The sequence below is a fragment of the Coloeus monedula genome (assembly GCF_965178545.1).
Source record: "Coloeus monedula genome assembly, chromosome: Z".
Taxonomy (NCBI): domain Eukaryota; kingdom Metazoa; phylum Chordata; class Aves; order Passeriformes; family Corvidae; genus Coloeus; species Coloeus monedula.
The window spans coordinates 33,921,927-33,945,525 of record NC_138822.1 but is presented as its reverse complement, the minus strand read 5'-3'; the positions used below and the strand labels follow the sequence as shown (position 1 = coordinate 33,945,525).

General features: G+C 36.7%; 1 protein-coding gene across 8 annotated transcripts in view; it reads right to left on the bottom strand.

Annotated features, from left to right (window-relative positions):
- SMARCA2 (SWI/SNF related BAF chromatin remodeling complex subunit ATPase 2) overlaps positions 1-23,599 on the bottom strand; it is a 120,966-nt gene that overhangs the window by 49,558 nt on the left and 47,809 nt on the right. For all 8 annotated transcript variants that reach the window (XM_082301624.1, XM_082301630.1, XM_082301626.1 and 5 more), the window contains 15 exons: positions 21,560-21,609; positions 20,406-20,536; positions 20,153-20,213; positions 18,193-18,293; positions 17,769-17,916; positions 16,114-16,277; positions 14,444-14,510; positions 13,762-13,872; positions 12,019-12,261; positions 11,615-11,728; positions 9,507-9,614; positions 6,985-7,071; positions 6,036-6,082; positions 4,506-4,672; positions 722-885 (listed from right to left, as the gene is read on the bottom strand). In XM_082301624.1, coding sequence (XP_082157750.1) covers positions 722-885; positions 4,506-4,672; positions 6,036-6,082; positions 6,985-7,071; positions 9,507-9,614; positions 11,615-11,728; positions 12,019-12,261; positions 13,762-13,872; positions 14,444-14,510; positions 16,114-16,277; positions 17,769-17,916; positions 18,193-18,293; positions 20,153-20,213; positions 20,406-20,536; positions 21,560-21,609 — 1,763 coding nt within the window. The remainder of the gene's footprint in view (positions 1-721; positions 886-4,505; positions 4,673-6,035; positions 6,083-6,984; positions 7,072-9,506; positions 9,615-11,614; positions 11,729-12,018; positions 12,262-13,761; positions 13,873-14,443; positions 14,511-16,113; positions 16,278-17,768; positions 17,917-18,192; positions 18,294-20,152; positions 20,214-20,405; positions 20,537-21,559; positions 21,610-23,599) is intronic.

Genomic DNA, 23,599 nt, shown 5'->3' with positions numbered 1-23,599 from the left:
GCAAAGAACACAGAGAATAACTTAACAGAGAGAGTGAACACAGATATTCAAACTCTTCTTAGTCTTGCTTCCCTTACTTTACATGTTGCTATTAAGTATGATGTGATTTGCATATACTTGCACAACAGCTGAAAACACCACATAGTTACGTACTTTCTTACAAAAAGAAAAAAAAAAGGTGGCAAAGACATAATTCAGTTACCTCTTCTGGCTTTTTCAAATAAGCCAGAGTGGTACGATATCCTCTTTTCCTGGTGATCTGTATTTACTACTAACCACCAGAGTAAGATCAGTGCCTCAGACCAAGACTACTGCACTCACACGGTCACTGAATTTTGTGAGACAGGTAGCATTCAGCATAGCCTTTACTAAAGTATTGCAAACTATCTACCAAAGACTAGGGAGCTGGTTATTTTATCCTAAGGGTTAAAGAATGAGTCCAGTTATACAAATGAAGCAGATTTGTAACACTCCTAGCACAGAGGATACCCTGAGACTCAGATAAAATATATATGGAGGCACAGAACTAGCTAACCAATTAAAACCAAAACATTTCCTCATTGTGGCAGTTTGCCTCACTAATTCCTCACAAAGAAGCATTTTATCTCCTATTTGGATTTTTTCCTTTCATCCCAAGCTGTATCATCTATTTAAAGAAGCAACTCAAAAAAGCATCATGTATTCTTTGCACATTTCACGAAGGTAAGAAAATAAAAATAACCTGATGAGGGTTCCAGTCACTGTCAAAGATAATAACAGTGTCAGCAGCCTGGAGATTTAAGCCTAGCCCTCCAGCCCTTGTACTCAGTAAGAAGATAAAGTATTGTGATCCAGGTTCATTGAACTTCTTCAACAGAGCAGCTCGATCCTCTGATTTTGTTGTGCCTAAAAAAAAAATAGAAATATTGTATAATAAAGATATGAACTGAAATAATATAAATACAATGTCTGTTGCTGAAAGTACATGGGAAAGGGTTATTTTAATGCACTACATTTTGACACCTCTGACATATTTTCTGTAACACTGGCCATGAATGTTTAGGTCAACTGCCTATCACACCTACAAGATGGACTTCTAAAGGTCTCTTCTAATGCATTTGTTTTGACATTCCTAAAGTAGATCTTAAAATGTTGGCTAACATTGTTATACCTTTTTATAACTCACATAAATTTCAATTGAAGCTAATATATACAAACAGAAGAGAGCTCTAGTTTTGATTAATGCCTTCTGGCTACAGCAACATTAAATATTTTTAAAATACTTGTACTACTTATATCGAGATTTATCAAAATGTCACTATTTGCCTTCAGAGTCATAGTTAATACTAAAAGACTGAGAATTCTTAAAATGTCCCATCTTGAGGGTGATATATGTACAGAAGATGAAATTACAAAATTTTTTTTATTACTATGGTGGGTTGTTCCCCAGCTACTTTCCAGATACAACGCCCTGCCTTCCCAAACTCAGCAGTGTATGGGGAGGAAATAAGACAGAAAAGCTCCTGTGCTGAGATAAAGGCAGCTTAATAAAAGTGAAAGGCGTGTACGCAAGGACAAGAGGAGGAATGTATATACAACTTCCCATCAGCAACCAGATGTCCAGCCACTTCCTGGGAAGCAGGGCCTCAACACCTGTAATGACTAATTGGGAAGACAAATGCTGTAACAAGTAATGTCCCTGCATCCTCTTCTTTTCCCTCAGGTTTTACGTTCACAACCCTTTGGTCACCTTGGGTCAGCTGTCTCATCTGGGTCCCAATTCAATGCAGCCTGCTGGCCTTGGGGGTCAGGGGTGTTTGGAGAGAAAGCCTTGACACTGCAAGTGCTGCTCAGCAATAGCCAAACACTGTGTGACATCACTGGTGGTGTTACAAACCCTGCTGAGCCACAAATGCAAAGCACAGCACTATATGGGCCACTAGGAGGAAAATTAACTCCATGCCACCTGTAGCCACCACAATCACACAGCCAAACTGCAGGCCCACCGCTGACCCAGCGAACCCCACAATAAACACATGAATTGGGCAGGAAATACTCCATGCAAGAAGACAGCTGGACAGAACCTGGATAGACTGGATCCATGTATAGAAGATATCTGTTATTATGAAACTGGAAGAGAAAAGGTTTATCTAATTTAATGAACGACCCAAAAAAGACAATGAGGTATATTTACCATACTATGTCTTGCCACAAACATTCTGGCATGAAAAAGAATTCATTCAAAAATACATGATGTAAAGTAATCTAAAACAATTATAATGCAATGTAATTTATCTTTCTTGAATAGAAGTTTTAAAACACATGCAGGCCAGAGGTGTGAAGAGGGGCTTCTTAGCATGCTAATATGTTCTTCAGACGGTTTTGGTATTCCCTGGCACAGTGAGACAGCTCATTTATGTGTCCATTTCATAATCCCATTTTACATTCAAGGATAATATTGGTTCAACTTCACGTTCATTAATATTTGTAAAGGATGAGACTATTTCTTGGTATTACTTTTTCTTCTGAATAAAGCGTGAAGCTAAGAGTCAATTTAAAATGCTGTTAAAAAACATCCAGAAGAAACTTCAAGTCTCACTTACACTGTTCTCTATATTTATCTTAAATCATTGCTTCTCTGTTAAAAAAGTATTCTGATAAATGCTGCTGGCATTAGTAATACTATAATGTGTGAGATAAAACATTAAGTAAAAATGACCACTATTTAATAAGCTCAGTATGAGGCAGAGATCATCAACATGGAAGAAGACCAAAATGGAAACTTCTTTCAAACAGATTTAAGACTCAGGTGGGATTCACTGTTTTTAGTTTTCATTTCATAGAATTGCAGGAATCAATTAGAGAATCAAATAGATTGGAAAAGACCTGTGAGATCATTGAGTCCAACCTTTGATCAAACACCACCTTGTCAACCAGACCACGGCACTGAGTGCCACATCCAGTCTTTCCTTAAACACCTCCAGGGACAGTGACTCTCCCACATCCCTGGGCAGCTCATTCCAGTGCCCAATCACCCCTTCTGTGAAGAAATACCTCCTAATGTCCAATCTGAACCTCCCCTGGTGCAGCTTGAGACTGTGTCCTCTTGTCCTGTCACTGGTTGCCTGGGAAAAGAGCCCAACCCTCATCTGGATACACCCTCCTTTTGGGGAGCTGTAGAGAGTGATAAGATCACACCTCAGCCTCCTTTTCTCCACGCTGAACAACCTCAACTCCATCAGCTCCTCCTCATAGGACTGGTGTTCCAGACCCCTCATCAGGTCTGTTGCCCTTCTCTGGACACGCTCCAGCACTTCCATGTCTTTATTGGAGTGAGGGACCCAGAACTGGACCCAGAACTGGCAGCATGGCCTCTCCAGTGGGTACTCACTCAGCAGAGGGGGACAATCCCTGCCCTGGTCCTGCTGGCCACACTGTTGCTGGTACAGGCCAGGATGCCATTGGCCTTCTTGGCCACCTGGGCACACCCTGGCTCATGTTCAGCTGCTGGCACCAGCACCCCCAGGTCCTTTTCCTGTGGGCAGCTTTGCAGCCACTCTGCCCCAGCCTGTGGCACTGCCTGGGGTTGTTGTGACCCAAGGGCAGGACCTGGCACTGGGCCTTGTTGAACCTCACACCACTGGCCCTGGCCCATGATCCAGCGTGTCCAGATCCCTCTGCAGAGCCTTCCTGCCCTCCAGCAGGTCTACACACACATCCAACTTGGTATCATCTCTGAATCTACTGAGGGTACATTCAATCCCCTCATCCAGATCATGCACAAACATATTGAACACTCAACAGAGATATTAAACAAAATAAAGATACTGGTATCTACAATGTTTCTAAATCCTCTTTTTATTTAAAGTAATAAAACATATCTACACATGAAGAAATTGAGGCTTTTTATATTCCTGTGAAATTCAGGCATGATGCTGAAATTCAGCTATCCTGTGAAGAATAGCAGTTGAATTTTAAACAGATAAAAATGAATTTATTCCATTGGAATAGAGGCATTATCATCTCTTATCATGAGAATACTTTCAGGCAACTTAAATAGTGATGACTAATGGGGACCCTGGATTTTAAACCCTGTGTGAAAAAGAGATGAGCCTTTAAGCAGCAAATTTATACATAATCTGCACTCCTGGAATGGACCTGAGTCTTTATCAAAAGAATCCATTGACCAAATGGTCTGCAGGTTAAACAGATAAAAGAAAACACTGAAAGAGACAGAGAAAATTACTTCTACCGACAGAAGCAAAAGTATGTCTTTCTCAGTACCTTGTCTGGAAGAATATGGGAAATTCTAGTAAACTGCCCCTGAAGGGTCTACTGCCATAATTTCATGGTAAACACACTTGCAGAATTATAAAATAGTTTCGAACCTGTTTACACTTTTTTATAGTGATAACACAGCACTGTTATAGAAACACTGGGAGGAGAACCCAAGGCTCCCATGCCCAAACTAATGAAGGATGCTACCTCCTACCTTATTATTTATCCTTTTTCTCCATTTAGCTTACCATCAAGACGCAGGTAAAGGAAATTTCGAAATGCAAAGTAGTCTTCCATAATGGTCATGAGTGATGTCATTTGACAGAAAAGAAGCACACGATGGTTAGTAGCTCGTAACTTTGGTAGAATACGATCGAGTAGCTCAAACTTCCCTGAGGCCCGATAAAGTTCAGCTCTGTTGGAGAGAAGCAGCACAGTAAATGCCAGAATAAGCCCCCATTTGAAAGTCTGTAGTCATTATCATGTCAAAATATAACAAAAAGACTAATTTACTTAATCTAAACAAGACTAATAATTTCCTGATTTTTCTTCAATTACAAAATCTGTCCTGACTTTCAATCACACAGAGTATCTTTATAAAATTCAATTCTTTTTCATTATTTATTAAAACAAACATTATTTCTCAGCCAGATAAGCACTGTATAAGCTAAGACATTCACCTGCTATTTAATTTTCAACTGGCATTAAAAACAACTTTCAATTGCAACTGCAGTTTCAAATTGTATGCATCGGGCATATGTTGGAAAGAACCCCCTTTCCACTCAACTATTACGCACATGGAAGTGAAATACTGCAAACTGAACTAATATACGGAGACAGCAGCAGGAGTCTGACATAGGATATACTCTTTAGCCATACAACTTCAGTTGTCCTGAACAGTGTTCACCTGCTTTGATTAGCTACACTTTTGTCTTCTAATGCAAAGAATTCCAAATTGACTCTCAGCACTGAAATTCAACCCATAACACAGAAAATGAGTAGAAGTAAACAGGATGTCTAAAGCAGCATCACAGTGATATACTTTAGAGAAACAAACTTCATGCAATTTTTCTCTAACCTTGAGTCTGTACTCTCAAAATACGACTTATCATTAGCAATGGTACAAAATCCAGAAGGTACAGAGCCTTCTGATATGCACACATCTGTAATCAGCCAAAGACTAAACTGTTTAGGAGACAAGTATTCTGGTATTCTAGCTAAGGAGACAAACAGCCTGGTATACTAGGTAAGAAAAAAAAAAGAAAAGAATTGTCATTAACACCTATACAGGAAGAAAGTTAGGTGGATGACATACATTTTTTGTTTAGAAAGCATCTATTAACCTGACAGTTGCCCAATGCGTCAAGAAAAATAAAACAGATCTTTTTTCATTTCTGATAATGGAAGAAATGCTACTTTAATTTGGAATAAAGTTAGTAAAGAAGGTAAAGTAGAAGGCAAAAGTAGCAAGAGAGAAGAAAATCCTAACAGGTATCTCTAGAGTCATCCCAATGAATTTCAGATGGTGTATTATTCCAAAATAAGGGGAAAGGAAGACACGAGTCTTTTCTGCCTGCCATCGTGAAAGAGTTGGACAGTCATGAAAAGATCTTGTAACACTTCTAGTACTAATAGGTTTTGATTTACATATGTGCCCTGTACTTCCTCTGCCTTTGTATGAACTGCTTGAGTTTGCTGACATGTAGCTTCCAGAAAAAGACTGTGATCATTAATTCCAATACAACACTATGGACAGGAGGAAAAACAGGAAGAGTTACCCATTAATGACACCATTTGAGTAGCCCAGATGTTCAGCGAAGGACTCCTGCAAAGTTATAAGCAATAAACATATTACAAACTACACAGTAACCAAAAATTACACTTTCTTATAGAAATCAAATTAAATATCTGAGTGTTGAATTTTGAGTTCAATGATGTTCATACTCTCAGAAACCACCTTGTGGCAACAGTGCTCTGCTTAATGTTTTCCTATACTATTATTTAAAATTCATGAAGAAGTGACTTCTGCAGCATACATTTTACCAGATTACAAATACAGTAGAATACTAACTAACTTATACTAATTAGTAGACGATCCATCTGCAAATTACTCAGTTTAATTACTCAGCATACAAGATAACGAAGAATGAAAACTACAATAGTAATAATAATAATAATAATAAATAATAATACATCACAGTAGGTAATTATATTTTCATAAACATAGCTATCTATGACACTTTCTATCTTTTCAGACATATTTATGTACTTAGATCCTATTGAGAGATGTTATATAGATAGTACATTTTTGCTGAAAAAACAAGATGGATGGAATAGAACAATTTAGTTGGCACTGTAGAAGATTAGCAGTCTGCTAATTACAAAGATTCTACACATAATATTTTGAACTAGTGTCTATATGTCATAAGGTTGGTGTATGTGGATACTAAGTTGCTCTGGGTTGTCTTAAATTAACAAAAAAACCCCTCACTTTTTAAAGACACTATTCCATAAAATTAAATACTTTAAAACTAGACTTTGGATTATCAATACAAAGATGGCACTTCTTGACTATAATAAATGGGTTTTTTCCAAATCTTTCCTTTCCAGTATAAATTATATGGACAGAAATGCCCCCTCCCATATACATAAGCTTTAGCAGCAGTTTTCTATTATTTTAGCCATCTGAATAAAAACAACTCTCAAAATCTAACCTATCAGTCTTACCTCAATGTGTTGAAACATGTATGGGTGATTGCATATCTTTCTCAATTGCATGATAGTGTTCATAAGAGTTTTTGCTCCACCTTTTCCCTACAGGTACAAACAATGCAAATCAAATGATTAATTAATTAATGATTAAACTAATTAATATATTTACAAATACAACCTTTTAAAATATTTTTATCCCAAACCCAAACACTGCATCCCTAATAAAAAAAACAAAACGAAAAGGAAACCAAAAAACCATTAAAACTCCCCAATAATAAAAAACCAAACCAGGCCAACCAACCAAACCAAAACAACAAAAATCCAGAACAGTTGTCTTGCTGTCATCTGTCGTAAGGATGCTCTGTAATGAAAAAGGAAGACCTGGAAGTAATCCATGAAGCGCACTACATTTCTACCTGCCATATTCATGGTGGGAAGCAGAGCAGCTACTGTCCTGATTATTTATACTGTTTATTATGAAACCATACAAACTCCGTAGTGTCTGAACTCTCTAAGAGGAAATCATTCTAGCTGGGTTCTATTCAATTCCACAGTAACTTCTCCAGTCTGTTAACTTGGTATATGGGTTTCTCACTCCAGCCCGAGTAAAACATCAGGCCACAGGTAAAAAAATGTTAAAGCTCACCAAATTCATGAGTCGTCTTATTATTTATGGAAGTATATTCTCAAAACACACACTACAGTTAATGGTGTAGAACCAGGACACTCATCAGTCAGCTGTGCTAGAACTAACTGTATGGTTTAAAATTAACTGCAGTTGGTCAATGTAAGTTTAAGAACATTTGTATCACATTAACATTGCCAAAATCTTGTTGCTTTCAAATGCCATTTTGTTTTGTTGTCATTTTATAAAAATATAAACAGAGTGGCATCAATATTCCAAGCTTACTATATGACTAATTTACATTTATTTTTAAAATCTCAGCCAAAACAATTTACCAATTTCAAGTTTTAAAACCAAGGGAAAATACACTACTTGACCATAATACATACTAGCAATATTCTAGTCTTTTCTAGGAAGTACACTGAAATCATAACTTTCATCTAGAGCAGAGATTATTATCTATTTGAAGGGGGAACTCCACACATTTAAAACTTGGTTTTCTTTCCAGGATCATCTCACATTTGCTCCAAAATGCAGTTCATATTTGTTATAAAAATAATCTCCTAGAGCTTTCCATCTTAGCAAATTGTCTCTCATCTCAGCTGGGTCCAGGCCAGAGCTGCAGAAAGACAAGATTTTTTCCTAACACAATAGTTGTTTGATCATTGAAGCCAAGCGGTCTTAACGACCACCTCCCTCTGCTGACAACAGGCAGCAGTGGTAACAGACCTTGATTCAACATTTAAAGAAAAAAATTAGTTAAGAAAGGGTTGCAAGAAAGGCAAAATTTTAGTCCCTTGGGGAGAGAGGAAGGCAAGGGAAACGTTCAGAAAACAGCAAAGGAAATTTTAACTGGTTAAACACAAAGCCAGGTAGAGAAACAGGTAGGACAAAATACACAGAAGCTTCTGAGCAGATGAAAAGAAAGAGATCAGAAAAGGAAGGAAGTAGAAGACTGTGATACAAAATGAAATTTTAGGACAAATATAAAGACATCAAACCGAAAAACTGCTTAAAAACAAAAGTGAGGAACATGAATTAATGTCTAAAAAATGGTCGAACTATGAAGATGAGTTTCAATATCCAAGGCAAAAATCCTTTGTCTGGAGTTTAATTAAGCACCAGCAAAGAAAACAATTTGACTGTAAAGAACTAGGAAGGTAAAATAAGATACTGAATAGAAAAATCACCCACTGTACCAATGCAACCTGAAAAAGGATTATGGAAAGACTGTATGTGATTGCATTGCATTAGCAATATACACAAGAGGGTACAAACTGAAACTGTTACATTCTAGATATTCTGCAGTGTCTGTTCAAAGTATTTCACATTTACTACAGTATTTCAAATTTGTTATTACGTGAAAAGTTGGTGGAGTGGCAAATTCTTTACTCTGTATTGACTCGATCAAATCCCATGACAGCATAACCAACATTTACTAACACATAGTCTAAATCTGATTATATGACTTTGAATCTTACTGATCTCTTAAAGAATTTTGACACCAACAGATCTTGTAAGAGTGAACGCAAGCATACAGTCTTAGCTGACTGAAACAAGACTTAACTAATAGCTCTGAAAGATAAGATAAATGACCTTCTGTCGCCATTGCTGCCACAATCACAATTATTCAGATGTATTATTGAATTAAACTCAGCCAAGGGAAATGCACTCTTTTCTCAAACATTGCCTGTTGGAAGAAAGGCGCTGCAACTACACTGAATACAAGCGGTATCTTCCCCTTGTGAATAGCTGCAGCCTTGTAATTGAAAGGCATGCCTGAGATTTCTCTTCCTGTGACAGATACCTGCAGTAAGAGTCTACACATTAATTTTATAAAACAGAAATCAAATTGTTAACATGTTCATAATACATTATTTTCTTTATATTTTAGTCTTTCTTTCTTTCATACCTTCTTGTCTTTTTCAGAACCATCTGTGAGAAGGATTCCCTTGGCTTGCATGTGACGGTACAGGATCTTTTGAAGAGCTGACATATCACATTTGATCACATATTCCACCTGGTGCAAAAAAACAAAAACAAAAACAAAAACCATAAACACAATGACATAATAATGCTAGTAGGATCTAACTGCAGATTCTTGTCATTCTAGAACAAAACAAAACAACCTTACTAATCTTTTATCTGTACCATAACACCACATAAAATTTCAACAACCAGCACTCCAACTGCAAGCACAGCAATGAGTATCTCAAAAGATTATCCGTGAGTCACAACTGCAGTGAGACAGCTGGATCCTAACGATGCAACTGCAGGATTACCAAACATACTTTATTTCTCACTCTGTAATTTTTAAAATCTAAAAATAATTTATAATTAATTTTATATTTAACATGCAACTAAAAAAGTATTTTATGTTTCATAACCCATGGAATTTATTGTGTCTGTTAAGCATTATAGAAATATTAAGCAAAGCATTATAAAAATATCATCACTGTATATCTAGCAATTAAGAATCCCTCACAGAGTCTAACTGGCATAATATTTACCTAGGTTGTCACAGAAATATGCCATTTTCTCAACATACACTAAAACACAGGGAATTAACACAGTATTGTATGACCCCTACATTCAGCCTAACTTGTTCAGCTTTTTAAAACTCTATTTAGTTTTTGACTGCATACTAGATTTAAAAACAGTAACACAAAGACTTCACACACCAATTTTATGTCATTTTTTCTACTGCCCAATGTCACTATGTTTCTAGTAAGTTATGTTAAATAAAAACTGTAATATAACAAAACCACACTAGTGACTAGAAATCCTTCAAGCTGTGAATAAAAGACAAAGCATAAGCTTCCTAACGTTTAATAAATAAAAGGGAAGAAAATTATCAGGATATTTTCTTCTCAGAAAGACAGGAGTATGAACTCCTTAAAGACAAGTGACTTTCTTCAATGGCTTCTTCACCAAGATTAGCAAAAGCAAATGAACCTTATTAACAGGCTTCAGTCCCCAAGTTCAATCCTCAGGGTTGGATGAATTCCTTTTTTCAAGATGATGGCAACAAAAAGAAACATAGCCTTCTGAGTATGAGTGTGTATGCAACTTGAAAATTTTCCCTCTCCAAAGCCTATTATTGGATTTATCAAACACAGTGGCTTGATTTCGGTATTATTTTCAAATGCAAGTATGTTTTATTCTCAAATAAATGCCTTCTGAGGGTATTGAAATTTGACATTTGAAGGAACAAAAATTTGCAACAGCAGTAGTGTTGACATGATTATAAAGATGAAAAATAATTTTTAAATGCCTTTCTTTGTATTGTCTCTAAGCATCTGTAGAGAGTTCTTAATTCATTTAGCCAGTCAGCTTATAACACATCTTACAAATATTACAGTTTGGTATGGTTTTAAATCCAGTTGACCTTAAAACCAAATTTTCCTTGTCACACCTTCAAATTTACTTTTCTTTATTTAGTTGCTGTTGTTATTCCGGGAAGAGGGATGTAGAATTGCAGAGGAGGACACAGTGGGACAAGATGAGTTACCCAGAAATAAAAACAATTACCTTTGAAATCAGAAAATAATTTTAAGTTCTGAATTTAAAAGCCACTAGTTAAAAAATTGGTGTAATTTCAACAAGAGACTTCACACAATTCCTGGAATGATAATGCAGGACCAATTGCGCCTGCTTTATGAAGTCCAGTAGTCCTTCAAGAATTTCAGTGAACTAGCTTCAGCCCAGTTCAAGGAGTAGGATACAGGACAGAATTTTATGCTCAGCGTATGGCTGACTCACAAATTGAAACCAGACTCCATAGAAAGAAGTTGCATATCTTACAGCGGTTACAACAAACACATTTAAAGTTGGTGAGGAATCCTGAGAATGCAGAAACTTCAGGTACTCAGGCTTCCTCAGTGATCAGCCTTCTCTGAAGAGGTATACACAAACAAATACTAAAGAGGTCCTCTTCTGCAAAATAAATCTGAAAAAGGGGCATTACTTAATGCACAGAAAGAATATTAAACCCTTTCCAGAACTCCTCTCATTGCAAACCTTTTCTGGCAGTTGAGACTCAACCTCTTTCTTCAATCTTCTCAGCAAGAAGGGCCGAAGCACTTTATGGAGACGACGGATGATCAGAATAGTTTCTTCCTCATTTAAGTCCACCTAGAGGAATTTATAAAAGTCACTACAAGGCAACTCAAGTACATTAGGTAATGTCTTCTTTCACATGAAAAGTTAAGAATGTGCAATAATTACTTGCATCTTACAACCAAACTGACTGGGTCAAAAAATACACTTTAAACATTAAAATTTTGGTATTATAAAAAAGGGGTCTTTTAGTTAAATCCCTAAGTACCAGAGCAAGTTCAAACACTAATCCTTCTGTATAAGCTCTCTTCTGTTTTCATCAAAGTGGTTTATTTCTGATCTTTTAAAAAACACTGCCACAGTACCCTTTCTCCAGTCATGGCAAATGGAGCATTGAACCACTGTTCAAAGGTGCTGCAGCTCTTGAAAATGGTTGGAAGAAGGAAATTGAGAAGAGCCCAAAGTTCAGGCAATTTGTTCTGCAAAGGAGTCCCAGTCAGCAGGATCCGCCGAGGGGCCACATAGTGAGTATTCAAGACCTGAGTCAGCTTGCAGTGATGGTTCTTCATTCGATGGCCCTCATCTACTATCATGTACTTCCACCGAATCTGAAAGAAAAAGAAGAAAAGTTGGCGAAGTTAGAACAGGCCAGACTTTGTCAAGTTCCTCCCAACATGTAAAGAACAAAAATACTTAAAAGCCTGAGACATTAGTCAGTCTCAACCTTGAGGAAAGCCAAATCAAGCATTATGCAACTATCAGTGTCCTTGCTAGCAGCAAACATAGAGACAAACACTAGGTATGCTCAATCTGATGTTGAATTCTGACTGCAATTGAAACAGGAAACAGCAGATTCCTTCCATTTTTGGGAAAGAGATTAGAATGACTGGCTCTTCAAGGCCAGAATATGGTTCACAGTGGAAGAAAGAAACCGCATAAACTCCAAATAAATCTGTCTGTAACAAGAACCTTGAAAGGAGACAAAAGCGTTTTCAGATAAAGTAAGTATGCTCACAAACAACAGCAACCCTGAACTTTGTTTCAGCTAATCCTGTGTTTTCCCTTGAGAACAAAGCAGCATAATTAAAATCATCTCCGTTACTTCACTTTCAGCCAAAGCTTCTATTTCTTAATATGAAATCTTAAATGCAGTCACAGCAGATGTTGGAAGCTGTTGTTCAAACTCTCTGTTACCATCTGTACTACAACATGGACAGTTAACACAAGTGTCACACTGACCATGTGACTAGGAAGGCCTCAGTTTGTACTTTTAGAGGTACTACCTAATTCCATTTCCCAGGACATGATGAGTGGCATAGTGCTGTCGTTCCTACCTTTCAGCAAGAGTGGGAAAAAATAGGGGAAAAGGAACATTAGGTAGTCTCAAGCTGTTTTCAAGCATTCAGAATGATGCTAAGAAAATGCACTGCCTTTGTATTAGACAGGACAAACAAGTAATATGCAGCAAATATGCAGCATGTAACAGACAAAAATGAAGTGAAAATGAACAACAAAACTCAGGAAGACCATACAGTTTCTCTGTATAGCAAAATACTTCCTTAGTCTGCTTTGTGTGCACATGAAATAGTCTTATAGTACTGTAGTTTTCATTTTAATTCATTGTATTTGATACCTACCTGTAGACAGTCAGTGAGCCCCTACTTTAGTCTGGATACCAAATTCATGATATAGGTAACTATTCAGTCACGTGGGGAAAAGTGACCACGTAGCTGGAAGGGCTCTAATAAGAGTGAGCGTCAGGACAGAAATAACAGAAAAAATTAAGTCACTGATGCAGATTAGGCTGAGTATTATGCAGAGGTGAGAAAAGTAATGTTTTTCCAAGGACAGACAGGATACAGTACTGACAGAACTGCACAGAGGAATTAGTCCCCTGGCCACATTCAGGAAAATCCTAGTGTTTACATAAGGGAGAACTGTGACAGAGAAGTTCTATCAAAAAATGAGGAACAGGAAAGTAAATGAAAGGGTTAACTTTTACTGAAGGACAGAACAACTGGGAATTTCCCTATAAAACAAAAATGTGTTTTGTGGTACCATTTGAAGGTGTCTGGGTCTTGCTGTAGAGAGATAATAGTTAAAATTACCTTAGCAAGGATATGTTTGTCCTTTATTATGTACTCATAAGTAGTTAAAAGAACGTTAAATTTTCCACTTCGAAGCTGAGGAACAAGTGAGCGGCGCATTGCAGGTGTACCCTAAAAGAGAGAGACATGTGAGCTGTTATTCTCTACTTTGTTGAAGAAAAAGCATTGTTTTTATGAATTAGCAGATGATGAGCAACTACATGAACCTGCCACCATACAGTAAATAATACACTGATGTAATTCCAGACCTTTCAGAGTGCTCCTTCCCTAAACCACTGCTAGCCTGTAAAGCTGCTTAAGGGGCTTATGGAAAAATATAGACGGTGGTCTGGTCTCCCTACAAATTGCTTGGCTATATCTAGCTACTACAGCAGCTACACAAGAAAGTATTTAGCTATGAATAAAATGTTAGGTAGTTACCATCTGTAACTTTCATCGAAGCCTTGCAATGTGGTAATTAACAATTTTATTCTGCATTTTGTACAGTGGTTTACAGTTGTTTTACTTCTACAGTCTTTCATAGTTTGTTACAGTCTTCTTAGTATGATTAACTCACACTGCTTAGTATCTGATATACATGACAAAACCTAATGAACAGTTTAAAAGTTTGCTGAGACAGAGGAAAAACTGCCTCTAGTTCTCATTCCTTCTATTCTACAGTCATATAAAAAGCAAATCAAACCTTGTAAGATATCTTCACCACAGAAGGAGCCCATTTGTCAAATTCGTATGTCCAATTGGATAAAGTCCTATCATAGAGATTATAAAGAAGAAGTAACATTTCATCATTTGCAAATCAAACTTTATAAACGTTTCCAAGTGGTTGCCAGCTTTTCAACATGTTTTATGTAATCAACCCCCATAAATAACAACATATTTTAAAAATGCACTTTATGTACCGCAACAAAATACAAGCATGTCAGAGGAAAGTAACCACAAAAACAAGTGTGAAACACTCTTTCAGCTTATATTCAGGGCCCTTTTTGAAACCAGTAGAAGTAGTATTTTACATGGACCTTTATACTTTGGAACATAGTAAGGATAAGAACAATATCTCTGAACAAAAAAATAGTTTTTTAACTTCTTCTATACCACTTATCATCCAAAAATGGACATGACAGCTTTTCAGATACAGCCCAACAAAACTGATAATAGACTTCATCTGTGTTCTACTCAAGCAGAACTACTCATAGTACCACCACTGCCACTACGTGCATCCATTCTTGCACTGTTTCTGCTGTTTGATCACAACAAAAAATTTCTTACTGCGAAGCTCATTGCTATCATGAGACAACAGCAAAAAATAACCTTGAGGTTTTTCAGCTGCTAGCTGGTTTTCTCCTTCCTAGTGGACCAATGATGGCAGCAATACTAACAACTTAGAAAAGGCAGAGAAAGGCAGCTTTTAAAATGTATACAAGAAAGAACTTTCAGCTCCTCTCAGTTTTTTAAAAAACAGAGTACTTAAATGTGACTTTTTACTGTGCCCACATGAAAATTGACATTAATACACTCCCGCTATTTTTGTTTCATAGCTCTTCTCTCGGGTGTTTCTTTTCAAACTAAGCTTATAATTGTACCCATACAATTAGGCAAACCTGTGGCATTTATCTTAGTCAATCAGTTACTACTGCAGTGCAGCCAGAAGACACCTCAAAAGAAATCAAGAGATGACCACAAATCAAATTTATCCTAATTTTAGAACAAATTTGCATGCTCAGCACAACTGGTGGACAAACTGGCTAATGAAATTACCAGAAACTTCTGAACATCAATCAAGTCAATTACACATAAAAATAAGAAAACAACTCCTCAACATCCTATAAGAGTTCTACAGTGCCTGACATTTTTCATTCAAATCACTAAAATCCACACCTGACCTTTGGAGAAAGGAAGATGCATTAGAAGAAATGTATGAAACAAGTAGCATTTTGGAAAGTTAAGGGAAAGCAGGCAGCACAAGAAATAATCATAATCGGCACACCTGCCGGAAGTGTGCATATCAATCAAGACTATATATATCCAGGGGTACCTATACAGTATTTAAAAGATCAACCTCATTAAAACATGCTTGCATGGTATCAGATGAGGCACCAGCTGCTTAAAGAACTAAGCAACAGATTTTTAATATCAGTTAAAAGCTGAAAGATGAAGTGCATGCATATAACAGGAAAGAAAAAACATCCCCCTCTTTTGGCTTAAGAGTGAATTACAGTAAATTCAATACTGTTCATCAAAATTAATAGAACCAAGTGTTTTATCAGCTTTCTGGTTTTGCCAGTGTGTTGTGTTCCAAACAAACCAATCTGCAGTGCTTATGACAATAATGCCGGAATGAGACCCATTACTTACGACAAGGGAACAATGATGAGATAGGGGCCATTGAGTCTTTTGTGCTCCATCAGGTAAGTGATGAGAGCAATAGTCTGTATTGTCTTTCCTAGTCCCATTTCATCTGCTAAAATTCCATTCAGATTGTTATTATAGAGAGAAACCATCCATTCCAGTCCCTGGAGCTGAAATGAAGAGTAAGAGTTTCACTTATTTAAAACTCACAAAAATAATTAATAATAAAAACTTAATAATAAACCAGCAGTATGGGACAAATGTCCAACAGAGGCACTCATATGTAAGGCTGATAAATGCCACTGCAGGAATTTGTTCCTCAATTTCAACACTGTCAAATGCTAACTTTCTGCGTGTACTTCATGACATTTGCCTGTGTCAGTTAAAATCTTTCAAAACGAAACTTGTCAAATCTGCACAGAACATGTAAGCCTCACAGTTGCCAACTGTATCACTGGTATGCTAAAACTCTCATAGCATATGTCCACTTAGCGTCTGCCATCAAAACTCCACGTCAGAGTAAGCCACCTTTGTCCAAATATGCCTTGTGTATAAACTTCCAGAGCTGGAAGGAAGCCAGAGTTCTGTAGCTAAGCAATGTCTACATAACAGAATTTCACACACCAAGGAATACTGCTAGGAAGCACTATTCCCTTCTGTCAGACAGATTTCCACATGTGTGTATCACATTACTGATGGATTTGTGAAGTTTCTGCTTCTAACATCCAGAGTTTTCATATGTCTCATGAATGGAGAGAGCAGGAAATTAGGTGGCCTGAGAAAGTTCAGAGGGAAAACTCTACAATACATGCTTGAAGTAACTATCTGTTGTCCCTGCAAGACAGTATCCAAAATAATGCTGCCAATTCACTGGCTTTACATACACGTGGACTGATTCATATTTACAATTAAGCCATCAAGAGTTGACTGGAACCTGTAGTCCCACCGTATGTCCCACTTACAAAGTCGCTTCAGAATTGAAAAAAGGAAAGCTATTGTGTCTGCATCACTATTCGTTATGTGGAGAGATACATATACACACAAATAATGCTCTGACTAGAGAAAAGGTGCGGGTTTTTGGAATCGACGAGGAAGTTGTACAATAGCAGAAGTGTAGAAAACACATGTCAAGGACATTTTCAATCACCTGTGCATCTAGGTCATGGTCAGAATACTGAACTTCTTGGTTACTAAATCCAGTGAAAGTCTGTGAAGAACAGGTGACACCAACCTCCATAGTAAAATATTTTTCTTATTTTCAAATTGTATCTATCACTGCACCGAATTATTAGGATCTTAAGTAAACAATAAAATTTTAAACTTTTGAATACTGAAAGAAGGAAAATACTGTTAACCCACCACAAATTAAAACACTAAGAACAGAAATTACAAGTCAATGAGAAAGCTAGCAAAATCAAAATATTATTCATCTGAAATGAAAAAAAGGTAGAGGTTGCTGTAAAAAGTTAGTATTATTTAAGCAGTACGTATGAAACATTATCTGTGACAGGTGTCATTGCTCTGTCCATATTTCCAAATTCTAACCTACTAGAGACTTTGTATTTTTTAACAAGTTTTCAGTTTGCCATATGAAATACCACTCTGAAATGTTCAGCATAATTCCAAGTTTCAAGTAATTTAATGTTTTAGTGATTTCTCACCTGATAATGTTTTAATGTGCCATTAATAAGAAGAGAAGACTGCTTTTCCACCCTTTCTGTGATTGCATGAGCAACAGTGTAGTAGGACTGAGACCCTCTAGCACTATACTGCATGCTATATTCATCATCCACATCTTGTTTGGCAGTCCTGGAAAGCAGAAAAGGAACTTAAGTGAATTCCCACGAACAAATATTTTTTGACCATGGCTCACATATATATGTCTAAAGAAACAGTACAAGTCCTCAATTGTGATGAGTACACCAAAGGGTGCAAGATTATAAACAGTATATAATTAAATGATCATGTTCCTTCTCCTGCAGATATTCATGCCTCAAATCACTGTACTCTAGAGAAAGCTACTCTTGCAAAATGTGACTGTAAGAAACCATGGTTCCAAACAAACAGCACTTAACAAACACTCACTCGATTATTTGCTTTGCATCTTTCTCAGAAACTTCCTCGCTGTTAGGATCCAGGAGTATCTTTTCATCTGCTTCTAGTCTGCTTGATTCTTCTTCCTCATCCTACACAATACAGAAGAAGAACAGAAGCTCTGGGAAGTGTAGTATGTTCCTCAGTCATACTTTGAACTGGCATTCAGATACTGGTAGCTTTCACTGGTCAGTGGTTTACGACAGACATCTGAATCACAAGGTTCAATTTACACCTGCTCTGCAAGAGAACTGCACTGCAGCATAACAAGATGATTTACTTTTGACATACATTAACTGGCAGGAAGTCCTAAGACTTTGAAATAAAAACTATTTTCCCCTTTAATGATCTTACTTTCAAAACGCTTTCTCTGACTACCATATTCATGGAGAGTATTCCAGAATCATGGGGTTTTTTATGTTGTATTCTAGATGTGTGATGAATTAATAAAGCTTAAAAAACTGTCAACTACTGATTTAGGCCTCTAGTTTCTTAATTTTTTAAAACCAGTTATTTTTACTCTTTTTAAAGTAACTTGTCTTTTGGCTACAGTTGCAGCAGACAGCAAAAAACTTAAAATCTCATTAAGTGAGATTCTGAAACCTGACAGGTATCAGGCCCTTCTCTCCTCTCTTAATAATGACAGTGATGCCTTTTCCTGGTCTTAAAATCAAGAGTCATACATGGTTAGACAGGGAAAAGGGATTTTACCTTGGTATTAATTTTAAGGATCCTTAGGTGCACACATCCAGGTCATATGCATCGAGATGCCCCCCGCCGAATATGCCCCAAAAGATCAGGTGTAACATTATAGGTTTTACTAATTAGCATATTTATCAAAGATTCCCCAATGAGAGGATCGAGTGAGCCCCCCTCCCCAAGGAGCCTTCCCCTGGATGGTTCTATCTTAGTTGATAGAATGTGTTCTGGAGAGGACCTTGGGGTCTGGGGCACACTGATCCCTAGCTACAAAGCTTCTAAAATGTTTAGTCTCTTAGCTTGACAAACAAGTCCAAGAATGTAGGCAAAAAGCACTAAGAACACAGATGTTGTAAAAAGGTATAACAGGGGTATAAAAGAAAAGGCAAAAAATCTTCATGGCATCAACAGACATGTAGAATTGTATTACCAGAAATTAGTCCTACAAAGGCACATACTGTAACGTCACACAGTCCAGTCAGTTTCAGTAGTTGTTTGGTCTAGTATTGTGAAGACTGCTAAACTTAGGAGATCTGAGTTCTATACCTAGTTCTGCTACCAGGCTGTTGATGGAACATGGTCCCTCTCTATTCCTCACTTCTGTTCTCTTTTAGAAGGTAATGATGTGAAAATGCTATGCAAGTACCAGTATTCATTATTCATAGTACCTAATATTATGACCCTACTAGCCTGGGATCTTTGTGTGTTAATTTTAAGATTCTTTTTAGAATTTTTGTAATAATAGTATTTAAATCACCATCCAAATACTGAATCAAATAAGCCTACCCTGAGAAGTCTGAATATAAATCCCTGGCATAATTCCTAACATTTTAATACACATAATATATAAGTAGCAACCATGTTACTTTATTGCCTATAAAACCTCTGATGCATAAACCTTGAAGATGCTAATTTCCTTCAGCACAAAGCCACAATGCAGCATTTCCTGAGATGTATTTTAAAATAGGAACCCGCTTAATTCTCCAGTTCATTATTATTAATAATCGGAGTAAAATACTCATTCTTCCTAACCACAATTACCAGTTAGGCATTTAGAGTGCATATAAAGAACAACTGCTATAAATCAAGAACTACAGAATCAATTAATTTTCCTGTTTGTATTAGTCTTAAAGCACCTACACATCTGCTATCACTTCCCCTCTCTTCACTACGAAGAAGGGGAAAACGAAATATGAAATAAGTACTTGTTTTTTACTGTATTGTCCCAGTATTTCTTTTTAAAGATACATACCTCCTCCTCATATTCAGAGCCACTCTCATCTTCACTGTCTGATCTGGGAGCAACTTCATAGCTGTACAAAAATGACAGAAAGACTGTGAATTACAGTGAACAAGAGGAGGTAATAGGTTCAATACATGTCCTATTCAGCTTACATACACTATATTAAAATAAGAATAGAATTGGTAAACAAGAAATAAAGTATAACATGGAAAGTATCAATGCAAATAGAAAAAAGAGTCTACTTTGTACACTAACCACTTACCCAGGGTTCATTTCCAGCCAAGCATCCAGCTGACTTGCTTTGGGTGCTTCTGGTCCCAGAAGAACTTTGCCTGTTTCAGTGTGAGTCACTTTGACTGGAAGGTCACTCATCTGACTGCTCTCATCTATGGGCTAAAAATTCAAGTGACATTTTACACCATAAGGTAAGTGAATTTCATGCTTGTCTTACATAATTAAAAAACTAATAGTACTATCAAAATTCCAGTTCTGAACAACCAGCAGAGTTTTGTTATTAGATGCCACACTTTCCCCACATGACTACTAAGCAAGCACTGAGTCACAGTACTTCTGTGTGTAACATATTCTATATGACATCCACAAATATATCCCAATATTCCAAGTAAATTAGAAAGAACAGCATGGAAAAGAATACATTATTGGTTTTTGTCAAGACACACGGTATGTATTCTTGCAGGCATTTAATCCTGTTATTTATACCAACAGATATCTGTAACAAAAAACATACAGTGACTTGATAGCTTTTTTTTTTTTGAGAAAAAAGAATCAAACAATTTAGCTAGCTTTCTAAGTAAAGGCCTGTTTTAAAGCTCTGAATGAGGCAGCATATGCTCTGCTACTGAATGAAGAATATTACTTGAAGAACGACCCAGAAAAATTACTCATTTTCATTTGCTTCTGAGGAAGAAAGAACTTTCAGATATCTTAATCCATCATTACACTATATTCTGTCCTGTGACTGAAAGGAATTTAACTACATGCAATGTCAACAATATATTTTTATAAAGATGAGAAGATATATATGTAAAGTGTTTATGAGCTCAAACTAGAAAGTAAGTTGTCTATATACAGACTGCAAGAAAAGTATTTCTTGTAAGCACGTTACAAAAATGAGAGACAGACTTTAGCATACCCAGAATTCTTCAATACACTGAAGTATATTCAATATACTTCTCGTTTTAACCTTTGATTTTCAGAATAGTGACAGGCTAGCATAAATGTTAACCCAGGTAATGATTATTCTGTTTATAAACAACGGCTCCCTGAACAGTTGCCATCATAACTCTTTAAAGTTACAGCCATGACACACAATCCAGAACAATCATCGGAAAGGTTTTTTTTTTAAAACCAAAAACCTACAACAAGAAAAAAGAACCACCTTGTAAAAACTCATACCTCTCCATCGGGGCCAAGACCAGATGCCATTCCTTCTGCATTTTCTTCAGCTTTCTAAAGCAAATGAAGAAGTGAAAAATACTATGGTCAGATTAAAAGTACAGAAAGAATACTTTGTATGATGTAAACATTTTGGATCATGAGTATGTTTCACTTATTTCTGAACAGCCTGGGATTCAAGTTAACAAAGGTGTGGATGGATATAGACAGAGATGGGCCCTAACAATTAACACACACAAAGCATTTACTAATGGTACCTACTCACCTCAGTCAATGTTATAAATCTGCATGTAAGAAATGGTTGGCCCACTGAATTTCTGGTTCAGATCTAGAGCTCAGCTGCTCATAGGCTACTCTAATGCAAATAAAATAGTAAATTATTTTCATGTGATTTACTACTAATTTCTTCTAAACTGCTTTAATTTCCATTTTGAAGGTGTCAGCAGGCATCACAGACTGCTGCGTATATTCATGCAAGGCACTTTTATCTTGGGTATGGATTTTGGGTTTTTTGGTCTGACAACTAACTAGAAGAAGTATTTTGGGAGTTCTTTGTACTATCTCCCAATCATGCATAGACCACAATTACTCAAATTAGAAACAAAAGGAACCCTGGAGTTCTTCACTGGAGAAAGCTAGATTTTTTTCTCTCCAGACACCAGCCTGAGAAATTAGCAGTATCTTCCTCAAGGCTTATCCTCATTTACCTTACTTAAAAATGTCAGCATAGTATAAGGAAAAATGAAAGACATATAGTTTGCTTCTGCATTCAAACTTTCCTAAACAATTCTGAGCAAGTAAGCACATTTTACAGCTTCTCCTTACGTCACACTGCTGAGTTTATAGTACTACAGCAAAATATTATTCTGGATACTTATGTAAATAGACTAACAACAAGAAGTTATCTCTTAAATTCTGTTTTAGAGAGAGAAAACTTCCAACTTCCAACTATTATCAAAGCACGTGATAAATATGGACCATCAAGTTATTCCTTCTTTTGTTTAATGACTATACTTGAGGAATAGCTGCACTTCTTAATATTGATATTACCCTTAGAAACTGCTTCAGCCTTTTTCTTTGTCATTGAAGTCCATTATGTAAAGCATAAACTAGAAGTGAACATGCAGCAGCTGATGCTTAGTAGGAACAACAACAATACAAGCTTCAAGTCTGCCTGCTTCAGCATTTCTAGGCAGCAGGTATGACTGCTGGCAAAGAAAGGAACTGCACCAGAAGTGAAGATTTTAAATAAACACATGGGCAGGATAAGCTATGAACACACTTATCAAGTCTTGGCTGAACACACTGCAGTGACTTAGGATACTTTCTCCCTGGATGAACCAGGGCTGGGATCCATTCTTTTACACAAGAGAATGCTGTTGAATACATAAAGATTGTTATAGCTTAGCTACAGGCAATAGAAAAGAACCTTACAACTCAAATCACAGAAAACCAGTAAGCATCAGGGCTGTTCACTGGGAAAAAACCATGCTGACAATTTAATCCCTGAATGGGAGAAATCCCAATATTAAAAGTAGGAAGGCACGTGTTTTTCATTTTGACAGGAAAAACTACTAACAATAAAGTGAGAGACTGCATAGCAAGTTGAACTAGCCTATCAGACAAAAATTTCATATGGAGTATTTTTTTCTTATCCATGACTACAGTAGAAAGCTAGAGACAGAAAACAGAAACAGAGGAATGTAAAAAACAAACAGGGAGAATCTAGCATGAAGATTACAGAAACTGTACCCCAGAGAAAGAATGGACTAATCTCAAATTTTTTTCTACTAAGAATATAGGGTTAACTTGGATATTTTATAATGAGTCTGGCAAAGATTATTTCTTCACCATCTACTTCCTCACTGCCATTCCCAGGAGAAAATCCTAAGAACTCTCTTTTCTCATTTCTCTGAAAGTACAAAACATTAACTACAGGTGGTAGTAGACGAAACTTTTGTATGGATTACAAAACTTAGAAGCCTGAGGACTGAACGTGTATGACTTTGAAAAAAGACACAGTGCCCACTAATTGCAATG